The sequence below is a fragment of the Globicephala melas genome, chromosome 7 (genome assembly GCF_963455315.2).
Source record: "Globicephala melas chromosome 7, mGloMel1.2, whole genome shotgun sequence".
Classification (NCBI taxonomy): domain Eukaryota; kingdom Metazoa; phylum Chordata; class Mammalia; order Artiodactyla; family Delphinidae; genus Globicephala; species Globicephala melas.
The window spans coordinates 112,852,128-112,865,624 of record NC_083320.1 but is presented as its reverse complement, the minus strand read 5'-3'; the positions used below and the strand labels follow the sequence as shown (position 1 = coordinate 112,865,624).

The 13,497-nt window shown below is 40.6% G+C and overlaps 1 protein-coding gene across 3 annotated transcripts in view; it reads left to right on the top strand.

The window, feature by feature from the left end:
* TUBGCP5 (tubulin gamma complex component 5) overlaps positions 1–3,143 on the top strand; it is a 55,504-nt gene extending 52,361 nt beyond the window's left edge. For all 3 annotated transcript variants that reach the window (XM_060302607.1, XM_030840444.2, XM_030840449.2), the window contains exons 22-23: positions 938–1,038; positions 2,595–3,143. In XM_060302607.1, coding sequence (XP_060158590.1) covers positions 938–1,038; positions 2,595–2,650 — 157 coding nt within the window. In that variant the 3' untranslated portion in view covers positions 2,651–3,143. The remainder of the gene's footprint in view (positions 1–937; positions 1,039–2,594) is intronic.
* The last annotated feature ends 10,354 nt before the right edge of the window (positions 3,144–13,497 follow it).

Genomic DNA, 13,497 nt, shown 5'->3' with positions numbered 1-13,497 from the left:
ATAATAGCTTGTACTTAATTGTTATTAGTAAGGAGCCGAAAGTTCGTTATAGCACTAATCTAAAATCTTAACATATGGCTGTGTCAGAATACTCTGAATGGTAGATAAAATTCCTCATTGCAGGGGTGAAAACAGAAGTCTTACTTTATTATTGCTGTCTCAAGTGTGTGCAGCAGACTTCCCCCTCCATGTCACTGTCAGGTGGAGGAGAAGGTAATAACACTGCTGCATATTGTTGGCTAAAATTGAACTGTTTCTTCAACAAGGGGGTGAGGAGGACTTAAGAGGCATATTAACCATCACAGTTTATGGAAATTAACTGATCTTGATTCACATTTAAAGCAGAAAGTGAAAAATTTTTAAAGCAAGGTGAAATTTTTAAGCAAATGTTATAGTGGCTATGATTTTAAAGGAGTATTTATCTTTAGTGTGTACACACTGAAATATTTATGACTGAAATGCTATGATGTCTCAACTTTGCTTCTAAAGATATGGGGCTAAGGGTATAATTGGGACTGCCTGCAGGGGGGTGACTACTGAAGCTGGGTATGGGTGTTTGCTATTTCCCATAATAACAGTTTTCTAGTAAGTTTAAAATGTAAAGTTTTATATCTTTAATGTGCTGTTTATTTGAAAGAAGGTATGCTTTTGAAAAGTAAAAGTATAGAACTGTACAATAGAAAAGGGAATATCCTCAGTTATCCTCACTCTAGAACTCACTACCATCCTGAAGCAGTAGTTTTGTATCCTAATGACACTTTCCTTCAGACTCTTTGAAAGTTTGGCAGGAAATTTTATATTTTATTTTAGAATCTTTAGAGTTAGGATTCTACATAATTAAACTGAAGCACATTTGAAATTACTCCAAAGGTATTTTATAGCCTACCTAATAACTCCTTATGCATTTACCTAAATTGAAATTTACTTTCTTTCCTAGAATGGAATCTATAGAGAAAATGGAGTCTGATTTTAAAAACTGCCATATGTTTCTTGTAACCGTTTTAAACAAAGCTGTCTGTAGAGGATCCTTTCCCCATCGTGAGTATTATGTTAAAATATTACTGCTTTTATATTTTCTGGTAACTAAGTCTACCCGTTATTGTTTTGGTACTGATCTCATGAAGAATTAGAATTTTTCACCACTTCGAACCTGGAAAGTCCCTCAGCAGTTGAATTGTTTTTCCCAAATTACAGTGGGGTGAGTGAATCAGTTGTAAAACATTGAGACTGAAGATTTTGCTTTCTAGTATATCATGTGTTACACCAATTGATTTCTAAAACCATTGTTAATTAAAGCAGATGGCAGAATAGGTTTCAGTACACTTCACTGTCATGTGTAGCCTTTGTAACTATTCCTTTTCAAAAGATAGGGTTTGCGGGGGTGGGGGGGGGGGGTGTTTGTTTTTTGTTTTTTTAGCAATTTTAAAATTCCCAAGGCTGCCTCTTACACAAGGAAATGCAGGCCTGACGGTTCAGTACACAGACAGTGTGTGAAGCAGACAGAGGTCTGTGGGGTGAGTCATGGGGAGAAGACAGTCATTTAATCTACAGACACAAAGGACTAAGTAATATCTCTTGCAGAGCTTTTTTGGGAAAAGTATGCAGGACTAATTTGTTCCCTATTTCTGTATGTTCAAATTGTGATATGCTCATTAAAAGTAGCTGAACATTTTTTAAAATACTGTTAGAGTAACGAGTGAACATAGAATAAACAAACAAAAACATATCATCAGAAAGTTGTGAATGCAAAGAAATCTAAATAAATTCTGGGATGAGATGAGCCCTTCAGTGCTGACCTGCTGCACCCACAGTTCAGGTAGGCGGGGCAGTGACCGGCCAGAGGCACATAATCTTTGCCAGGATAGTTTGCCAGGGTAGAGAAACTCGTTGTTGGCGTGGCAGACTGGAATCCTAGAGGAGCGCACGCAGAGCCAGTCCTCCTGACCCCCAGCCCTCCCCGAATGCTCTGCGTAAGTGGTGAAGAAGCTGGGGGCCGGCCAGGCAGGAAAACAGAGAAAGTTCTGATCTCACAGTGCTTACTTAGATCCCTATATTCCTGTGTCGTGTGACTTCTACAACGAAGAGGCATTTGTTTATTACGCAAGTATTTAAAAACAAATTACTGTTGTAAGCCCCTACTGCCACCTCTCAGCCTCCCCCATTTTTACCCCTGGCCAAAAAAAAAAAAACCATACTGTGTTAGAAATGTGTTAGAGGAAACGTTGATACATTTGTCCATTTTTGCACTGGGTGACTGTTAGGCAAGGAGATTCCACTCATAGCTCAAAACATGGCGTTTTTGTTATGAATTGAGGCCAGATTTTATGACATTTTGAAAAATGTGATTTGCTCAGTGTAATGCCCAGATTTTTTTTGTTTTCAAAACTAAAATGATCTGAAATAGAAATAAATCATACTTTCTCAATTGTATTTAATAAATGATTATCATCTTTATTGTATGTTAGAAGTAATGAGTGTTTTAATTAAAAATAGAAAGTGTCTCTAAATACTTTTCAAGACATTTATTAGAGCCTATTTAGCCATTTTCGAACATTTAAACCTATTTTATTAACCTATTTTTATTCTTCCCACAGTGGAGTCTCTAGCACTGTCACTCATGGCTGGCATGGAGCAAATATCTTCAGTGTAGTAAATGCCTCAGATTTAATCTTCATACATGTACATTTCCACCACATGCAGCTGCGAAACGGGAGTCTATTTTGGTTTGTTTTTAAAACTGTTGTCTACTGTCTAGACAAGTGGGTTTTATGTGTTTTCTCTGGAGATTATTGGTTAGTATATTGGGTTATGCATATAAAACTGTGTCAATAATGCAGAATGTGTATAGGCTGTTTACACTTATATTTCCTACTATAAGCTATAGATTTATGGTATTGATACCTTTAAATATAAAATAATTGTTTTTGAAAATGTAATTATTAATATTAAAAATAAATTAAAGCACTTTATTCCCCTTTTGCTTAGTCACAGAAGTTTTGTTTTTTTTTTGTATGCCTGGGAAGTTCCAAAATGGAAAATAGCTTCCACCAATGTCAATAAATGTAAAAGCCCGCTGTTGATACATCCTACTGTATGGCTTTTGTGAGCTAACCACAATTAATTAAAACTATATTTACTGTTCAGTTTTCCTACATTTTCTTTATATACTTCTTGGCATGTCTCTAGCATTTATGACTCAGCCTATATTTACTACTTATTTTTTTAAAAACAACTACTGAAATCCACATAGCCTCAGAGCTGAGCACCAGGGGCCTCTGCCCAGTCTCAGTCGTTTTACAGCATCAGCATTTCCTGCATGCAGATGGCAAAGTCGGCTAATAAGCCCTCCTGGGAACGAGCCCAGGTCTCAGGCTTTACTTTGAAGTCTTGGAGGAAATTCACTGAGGAGGCCTTCAAATGCCAGGGATGAATAGTTGCTTCCAGGTCTCAAGAAAACACTGCAGTATAACCTAACAGCTGTAAGATATGAGAAGTATTTCTTGATCTGGTGCTTTAAGTCAAAACCCTGTAGAAACTGATGGAAGCATAGGCTCGCATAAAGCAGTCATGATGGAGTCAAGGTTCGAACAGTGATGGCCTGGCTCTTTTGGTAAAGTTCTTTATGCATAGCAAAAATCATCACATCAAACATACCAAAACATAATTCTTTCATAAACTGAATTATGTTTATTATCAGTGTTTCTAAACCTGGGATAGAAGATACATTTATTTATAGGATATTTAGGAAAGTAAATATTTTCATTTTAAAAAATGAGTATTTGGAATTTGTTGTTATCTTAGACTGATTTTATACTGTATTTGTTCTTTTCTCATGACTTTAAGAGTTTCCAAGGGAAGATTAGCAAAGTTTAAATTGGGGGAAGAATAGACTTCACAAAGTGTTACCAGTTGGTTTCTTTGGGAAGGAGCCTTCAAGATGCAGAGTGCCCAGTGGGAGGAAGGGAAAGGGCGATGAACTGGCTGGAGAGAAAAGCCAGCCCTGCAGGGCTGAGACAATAGGCTTCTATCCCCCACCTTCATCAGTCCTTGGTTGTGGGTCCCTAGGGCAAGCATGACCTCTCCAGCTGAGGCCACCCCAGGAGCAGCGACACTGCAGCTGTGTGCTGGCAGTGCACCAGCACATCAGCTACACTCATCAGGTGATTCTTGAGTCATCTAAATAAAGGACTTTTACACTAACTCTAAGTAAGAACTGCTCCTTAACTAGTTTGTGTAGGAAAGTTAATGCTGTGATGTACATTAAATCGCCTTCTCCTCTGTGTGGAATAGATGGGATCTCTTTTACTTAATTTTTCTTCTGGTTCTGTTTGGACCTTTAATCTTATGGTTTTCCAGTTGGGCATGTTAGGAGCTTGGAAGTCATCATTCCCATCCTTGGAACAAGAAAAAAAACTAAACAAAATGAAGATCAAGGGCTTCCCTGGCGGCGCAGTGGTTGAGAGTCTGCCTGCCGATGCAGGGTACACGGGTTCGTGCCCTGGGCCGGGAGGATCCCACATGCCGCGGAGCGGCTGGGCCCGTGGGCCGTGGCCGCTGGGCCTGCATGTCCGGAGCCTGTGCTCCTCAACAGGAGAGGCCACAACAGTGAGAGGCCCACGTACCGCAAAAAAATAAATAAATAAAATTTAAGAAAGGTCCTCTCCACTCCAAGATTTTATAAAATTTCACATTATTTCCCTTAGGAACTTTTAAGTTTTCATTTTTATATTTAACTGTTTGTTCCATCTAGAATTTATCTTGATGTAAAATATAATGTGTAACATCAACTTGGGAATGATTTTCCATGTGAACAGATCCAGGAAAGCCTCCTTGAGAGGTGACATTTGAAAGTCATGTCTTATCAGTCATGTAAAAGGTGGGGATGGGAAGAATGAGCCTGGGGTGTCCATGACAAAGCAAGACCTGTGTGGCTAGTGCACAGAGAGCAAGGGGCATGTCAGGAGACAGGCTTGGAGAGGTAGTTGGGTGGAGAGGGGAGTCCAGGAGGAGCCCCTGTGGACAGGAGCTGGTGCCACTGACAGGGCTAAAACTGTGTGTGCTACTCTACTCGGCAGTGGCCTTCCAATTGGAGTTGTTGTACCCTGGGGTACGTGAAGACTCTCCAGGTATTTTATGGGCATGAAAAATTTAAGGGAATCTACCAATCCTAGAATTAGGATTCAGAAGTGACATGGTTGGCCTGGGCTAACACCTATGAAATTTAAAAATGAAGTTAGACATTTTCTGATAGGAAGTAATCTGACTTAGCTCATTACTTCAGTCAGAGAATGGTTTTGCCAATGAGGACTGGTTTTGCAATTACGTTAAACTTGGGGATATTTGGCATAAATTGCATAGGTAATGTGTAGCTTTAAAAATTTAATGAAGACGTATTGAAAGCATTTGTGATAAACCAATAGAGCAGAACCTATAGCCTTTGCAAAGTTAAGAGAAAATGTTTGAAGACCACTGAGTTAGAACATAGGCTCAACTTCTGTAACAAAGAGACCAGAACACATTTCCATGAGGAAAGAGAAGTTCATTTCTCTCCCGTGATAGTGCAGAGGTCCAAGTGGGGTTCAAGGTGGCCGAGTGGTTCTACACCATGAGGTTGAGGACAGAGGTCCCTTCTGGCTTCTTATTGCCAATGATGTTGCCCTTGTTTGAATAGTCAAGGACAGCTGGCAGCCCTCTGTCTACTTTTCAGCCCACAGAGGAAGAGAGGAAGCAGAGGGCAAGCATCTGTCCTACATGTCACACGTAGTTGCAAGAAGACTGAGAATTTAGTTAAGGTACCTAGAGTTCCGGCCTTTTTCAAATACTGAGATATAATTTACCTATGCTTATTCACTTTTATCAGAGATTGATCTGAGACCTGATCCAAATTCTCTATCTCAGAAAATGCCCTACATACTTCCACCGGTGCAGGTGTGAGTTTGCAGTAGGATTTCATGTGCCGTAGATGGAGAGAATATACAGTTGAGAAGAAACCAGTTGAGTCTTTGACAAGCAATGTGGTCTGGTAGGATGGATTGGAATGTGAAAGCTGCGAATGAAAGATCAGTCACTTACCCCAACAATTTTTTCCCCCAGTCCTGCTCAGATTTTGCTGAGAAGGTGGCAGTAGATAAAAAGCTGGGAGTGTAGTAGTCCTGTGCCTTCTCGGAGTGATCGTATTCTGGAGCCCTGTCAAAGCCAAATCCAAATGTGAACCAAAAGTATCTGAAACTGCAGCCCAACCCCTCCTAGTTCAGATATTCACAAGATTAAAGAGGCGGTGGTATTAGAGGCTAGAGATTGGGAACCACAGGTTCAATATGATTAGTGCAGCTCAGCTGCAATTCAGTTCAAACCTAGGAGGAATCTGTAGAATCCTTCCCTGTCACCAAATATAGGACTCAAGATTCTGACACTCCCATTCTGATGTGTGTGTTTTTCCCCACACTACAATTCTGACACCAACTCGCTGTCATAATTCAACTCAGTTCTGACATTATCCACCTGCAGATAGTGTCAGATCAGGTTAAGGGCTCAGTCCTACCGTACTGCTGTGTACCCCACTTCAGATGCCAATCACAAGTCCGGGTTGTCGCCTGCTCTTCTGACTGATCGGCTGTAAATCGGAGGTGCCCACGACCCCCTCCTTGGGTTTGATTTGCTAGGATGGCTCACAGAACTCAGAGAAACATTTTACGTACTAGATTACCAGTTTATTATGAACTAATATAATTTAGCAGCAGCCAGATGGAAGAGGTGCATAGGGCAATGAATGGGGAAAGGGTGCGGAGCTTCCATGCTCTCTGAGCGCAACACTCTCCCTGCATCTCCATGTGTTCACTAACCCGGAAGCACTCTGAAGGCCATCCTTTTTAGGTTTTTATGGAGGCTTCATTACATAGACGTGATTGATTAAATTATTGGCCATTGGTGATGAACTCAAGTCTCCAGCCGCTCTCCCCTCTAATCACATGGTTGGTTCCTCTGGTGACAAACTGTCATCCTTAGGTTACCTAGGCTAGGGGCTTTCAAAAAGTCACCTCATTAACGAAAGGAAACTGGAAAAATGTCTTTAAAGTGTTGAGAAAGACTGCAGGTTCTACTGATGGCAGAGTAGTGCATATCGGACTAATATTTTTACCAGTAGTGATAAAGTCCAGACAAAATGTTTACAGTGGTACTAAAAAATAAGACCCCTTTGTTGCTCTCATCACAGGAAATCCTAAGGATTTTAGGAGCTCTTTGTCAGGAGCAGGGATAAAGACCAAATATATATTTCTTATTATAAAACACAGTATCACAAGGACAGAGTTGCATTCTCTAGGAAATTAAATAAAGCAATATTATACTACAGTGTCCAATGTTCTTTTTATAGACAATATCTAGATTACCATTTTAAAACTTAGAAGATGTGTAACTATCACCATATATAACAAAATGGGACCCATAATCAAGGAAAAACATAGTCAATAGAAGCACACCCACAGTTAATTCAGTTATTAAAATTACCAGGCAAGTACTTTGAAATAATTTCATGATTGTGTTGAAGAATTTGCAGGAACAGATGACATACATGGTGAAGAAGACAGGTATTTCAAGTAGAGAAATGGGAAGTCTAAAAAAAAAAACTAAAATATACCTCCCGAAATTTTTAAATTTATTAGATGGGTTTATCAGCAAATCTGCTGAGACTGAAGACAAAAAGGTTAATAAACTTGAAGACATTACTAAAAATTACAGGAAGAAAGAGAAAAATTGGGAATGAAAAAGTATCACTAATTTTGTGTGATAATATTATATAATCTAACATATGTGTAATTGATGACCCAGAAGGAAAAGACAGAATGTGCCAGAAAAATATTTTAAGAAATAATGGCTGAGGGACTTCCCTGGTGGTCCAGTTGTTAAGACACCGTGCTCCCAATGCAGGGGGCCTGGGTTCCATCCCTGGTCAGGGAACTAGATCCTGCATGCTGCAAATAAAAGATCCCGTGTGCCGCAACTAAGGCCGTGCACGGCCAAATAAATATTAAAAACAAAAAAGGAATAATGGCCAAGCCCTGGTTGGTTTGGTACCCGGGGACATGGATCTAGGGTGCAGTTGCAGGGTCACCTGCCTGTTACCACACCCCACCCACCCCGGGAGTGTGACACAAGCAAGCCTGCGTGTGGGGTGCCTGTCTGTCTCTATCTGGGTGTCTGAGTTCCAAAAATGTGTGTCGTTTGTTCCTCCTCATCCTTTTCTAGGACTGTTGTTTTTTCAGAGCTTGATTGTGAGAGAAAAGCTTGTATGAAATCCCCCCTTTGCCTCCCCCCAAATAAAAGGGGGAATAAACATTGGTCCCCTGAAGAAGCCCTGCCTGGGGGAGGGTGGAGCCAGCCTGCTGAGAGGGCAGTGCCCTTGGGGCTGGGGCTGGACTAGGGCTCACACTGGAGCACCTACTTCCTTTGCACACAAAGAGCACCCCATTTCCAACAGCAGAGGGGAGTCCCTGCAAGGTGCCCACACCGCCACAGCTCCAAGCCAAAGAGGTTCACGATTGCCTCGTGTTTGTTGGGCCCAGACTGCTGCCCTGGAACCCATACATGCCAAGCTGTTCTCCTCACTTGATAGCCCTCAAAGCATCACATCTTCACACTGGGTGCCGCTTCCCCTTGCCCGTTATTCAGCAGTGGCTCCGTGGTCACCGTCAGTGGCTCTGGCCCTGCCACAAGGACCCTGCTCCTCCTCTTGCTTTTAGGCAATCTTACCCAGCAAGGTAATTGTCCCAAGCATGTTGGCTTCCCTCTCAAGAGCAAACCCTTTCTGTACACATCTTTGGAGAGGTGAGCTCCTTGCAGAGGCCAGAGCAAGTGCAAGCCATGGAGTAGGGCTGGAAAGAGTCTGTGGTCCTCCCAGGGCCTGGAGGCTCTTAGTACCATTCATCCTGCCTCTTCTTGCTGGTTTGGGTTCTGAGCAAGTCCTAGAACCCCTCTTCTCCCCTGCCTAGTGGGGCGGCAGAGGCTACCCTCTCAACCACGGTAGTCTCATTTCCTCGGACTCTTTCCCAAATGGCAGGCTGCCTCTGGGCAGGACCATCAGTGTTTGGCACACACGAGGTGAGGCAGGCACCACCCTTAAGGACCTGAGCCCAGTGGGGGAGGCAGAGGGGCTCAGGCTTGAGAAGAGCCTATCTGTGTGCACAGAGTGAGGTGTGTGTGGATGTGTGTGCACGCGTGCATGATTTTATTCTGTTCTCCATGGGGACAGTTGAATTCAGGACATTTTTCTACAAGAAACAGCCTTCTCTTCCCCCAGCAAGGACTGGCTGTAACCTTATGTCCATCAAAGACCCTTCCAGCCAAAAGAGAACCTCACCATGACAGCTGGTGTGGCCTGAGGGTGGCCAAGGTGGGAAGTGGGCATAAGAATAAATGCCTCCCCAAATTCAATGTGAGCCCCAGCAGGAGAGGGTGTCAGGGTTGCCAGGGCCCAGAAATGCAAGCTGACTCCCTGCCTGGCCTTATCTTTGCTTCCTTGAGTAAACCTGGAGCAGCAGTAGCTGCCTCCTCCACCTGGGTGGACGGTGGCTGGGTGTCTGTGGTGGGGCCTCATGGTGCCTGGGAGGAGATGAAGGTGAAGAGGTTTTTCCTTACTGTATAAATGAATATTTGTATGGTTAAATGAGTGCGCGCGCGCACACACACACACACACACACACACACACACCAAAAAAAAAAAGAATGGCCTAAAATTTTCCAGATTTGATGAAAAACATGAACCCGTAGATCCAAGAAGGTGAATGAATCTCAAGTTAGATAAAGACAAACAAAACCATACCTGGGTCCATCATAGTCAAACTGCTAAAAACAAAAGATAAAATCCTAAAAGGCAGCCTGAGGAAAAGAAATACATTACATACAGGGTAACAATGATAAGAGTGATACTGACATATATGAATCAAGGCAACTAAGAGAAACTGGAACAACATCTTTAAAGTATTGAGTAAGATTGCTGGTTCCAGTGACGGCAGAGTAGAGCATTATTAGACTAAAATTTATGCCAATAATAAACGCTGGACAAAATGTTTTTTAAAAAGGTACTAGAGAATGAACAAAAGCAGAAAATTCGGGGTATTTAGAGAAGGAAACCACATTATTTGAAACCCACATTTACAAGGGTTTCTCTAAGAGCACCCCAGGATACACAGCACTCCAGGATGAACAGACAGAGCTCAGCTGGAAAGCTGAAGTCTCACTGGCTTGGACTCCAGGACTGCTGGGAAGGCTCAAACCCTGAAGGGGAGTCCTATAATCTGTATTAAACTCCTCTCACATACTTGATTGACTCCTAAGCATGCATGTGTATGACAAGACCTCAAAGAGTGAAGAAGCAAATCAACAGCTGACAGTCAAAAGCACTGAACAAGGACTTTGAAAGATACTTCCAGAAGAAAAGGTGGTAAGTTCAAGACCCATTTGGTTAGACTCAAAAAAGCTGGAGAGGGCTTCCCTGGTGGCGCGGTGGTTGAGAGTCCGCCTGCCAATGCAGGGGACACGGGTTCGTGCCCTGGTCCGGGAGGATCCCACATGCCGCGGAGCGGCTGGGCCCGTGAACCATGGCCGCTGAGCCTGCGCATCCGGAGCCTGTGCTCCGCAATGGGAGAGGCCACAGCAGTGAGAGGCCCGCGTAACACACACACACACACACACAAAAGCTGGAGAGAAAAGAAAGCAAATTAAGCCAAAAGAAATTTGAAGCTAGATAATGAGTAGGATAAAGGCATAAGGGAATAAATAAGAAAAAACATTTTATGAGTTCAACAAAACGCTGATAAAAATTTACAAAGATTGCAAGAAAATAAAATTACAGAAAAATATCCCTCATGAAATTTAGACCCAAAATTCCCTAATGAAATCAAGTCCTTAAGCAAATCAAGTTCACCACCAGAGTTGGTTCAACATTTGAAAATCAAACAATGTAATTCACCATATTAACAACATGAAGGGCAAAAATCACCTTATCACCTCAATAGATGTAGAAATGTATTTGAAAAAAGCCATGACCATTCATGATAAAAGCTCTCAATAAACTAGGAATAAAAGAGTATTCCTCCACCTAATGAGGAGCATCTTTAAAAAAAAAAAAAAAAAAAAAAAACCATGATTAATGGGGAAAGACTAGGTGCTTTACCCCTAAGGTTGGGAACAAGGCAAATATGTATGCTTTCAACACTTCTGTACAATATCATGCTAAAGGTCCTAGCCAGTGCAAGAATTAGGAAAAAGAAATAAAAGTCACAAAGATTGGAAAGTAAGACGTAAAAATTGTCTTTATTCACAAATGACATGATTGTGTATGTAGAAAATGTAAAGGAATTTCAAACTACTGGAACTATAAAGTGAATTTAATAAGTTCAAAGGATTCAAGGTCAATATAAAAATATTTCTATCTAATAATTGTAAAGTGAAATTTTAAAATATGAATAAGCAAATATAGTAAAGTGTTTATAGGGTCTAGGTGGTAGGTATAATGAGTGCTCACTGTAAAATTCTTTCAACTGTCTTGTATGTTTGAAATTTTTATAATGATGTAGTGGAAGAAACAATATTATGAAATAAAACATTGGAAACATAAACTTTCTAGGAATGCATTTGACACAAGATATATAAGACCTCTAAATTGAAAACTATAGCATTACTCAGAGAGATTAAAGACCAAAATGAAAAGATATACCACATTTATTAATTAAAATATTCTATATGATTAAGATGTCAGTTCTTCCCAACTGATCCATGGAATCAGCACAATCCACATTAATTCCAGCAGGCATTTTGTAGATGATAGGCTGACTGTAAAATTTAGATGAATATGCAAATGACCTAGAATAACCAAAGCAATTTTGAAGGACAGGAACAGCGTTAGAGGACTTTACCTGATTTCAAGACTTTCTCTAGAGCTGCAGTAATCAAGACTAGTGTGGTACTGGGACTTCCCTGGCAGTCCAGTGTTTAGGACTCTGCGCTTCCACTGCAGGGGGCACGGGTTCAATCCCTGGTCAGGGAACCAAGGTCCCGCATGCTGTGTGGCCAAAAAAAAAAAAAGATTAATGTGGTACTGGCAAAAGGATAGATAGATTAATGGAGAGAATAGAGTCCAGAAATACTTATACCTATATAGTCTACTGATTTTTTTTTTTTTACTAAGATGCCAAAAAATTTAATGGAAAAAGGAAACTTTTAAACAAATGGTGCAAGAGCAACTGGATGATTCCAACTACATTTCACCCCTGAACAGCACAGGGGTTAAGGGTGCCAACCACCCCCCACCCTTTCCCCGGGCTGTTGAAAATCCATGCTTAACTTCACAGTCAGCCCTCCATATCCAAAGTTCCACATCCATGAATTCAATCAATATATGCAGTAGTACATGCACTACTGTATTTATTGAAAAAATTCTGCGTATAAGTGGACCTATGCAGTTCAAACCCATGTTGTTCAAGGGTCAACTGTATACGATATTCTGGAAAAGGCAAAACTATGGAGACAGTAAAAAGATCAGGGGTTGGGGGGGATATAAATGAATAGGCAGAGAACAGACAATTTTTAGAGTAGTGAAACGATTCTGCATGTTACTACAGTGATGAATACATTTGCCCAAACGCATAGAATGTAAAACACAACTAGAACAGCCTGATTTATGACCTGTCAAACATACATTGTATATCTGCTTTAACCATTAAAGAAAAGAATGCATGATCCAGATTGTTTAGAATGTCCTCTTTAACGATGGGGAGAAACGCCTTCTTTCCTGTGACACCAATGCTAGTACTCCTTTGGAAATATTTCCCTTCTCAGATACCAGGCTCACGCTGGCTCTCTGTGTACATGCTAATCTGTAACTATACATCTCTCCTGGAGCCTTGAAGGAATGTACCCCTGTCAGGTTTATGTGATCTGGGAAATATTCCGTATAAAATTAATATTTGGTAATTAAAATTAGTTTGTTGATTTAATTAATACAGACATGTCTTTAGAGTCATCAATATTAAATATAATACTTCTAGTGTACCTAGGTTTACTAGAAGTCAAATAAGATCCTGTTATTTCTGTTACTAAAATTTGTCAGCAAGAAAAAACCTTAGTATGATGATATTTTTATAAGTAAATTAAATGTAAATGAGATAAGAGCTTTTAGGTGAACTCTAGGAACAATCATGTTATAAGAATGTCTACTTAAAAATAGCCACTCCAGATATTTGGTAACTTAAAACTTTAGAGTTTTGCTAAATAAAGTTAAATGGCTAAGATTAAAATGAATGTAACTGAGTGAATGAATTTTAATATTAAAAGTAAGCTGGTGCAAAATTCGAATTTGGTTTTCTCTCTCTGTTGAGAGGACAAAGTTTCCTTGGAATATTAATCTGCTTTTGATAACAGATTGTAAATTTTCTTTACCTTTTAAGTAATCTGTTGTAACTCTCTGTATTTTCTTTTGAAACCTTTTTTTGTCACTTGTTT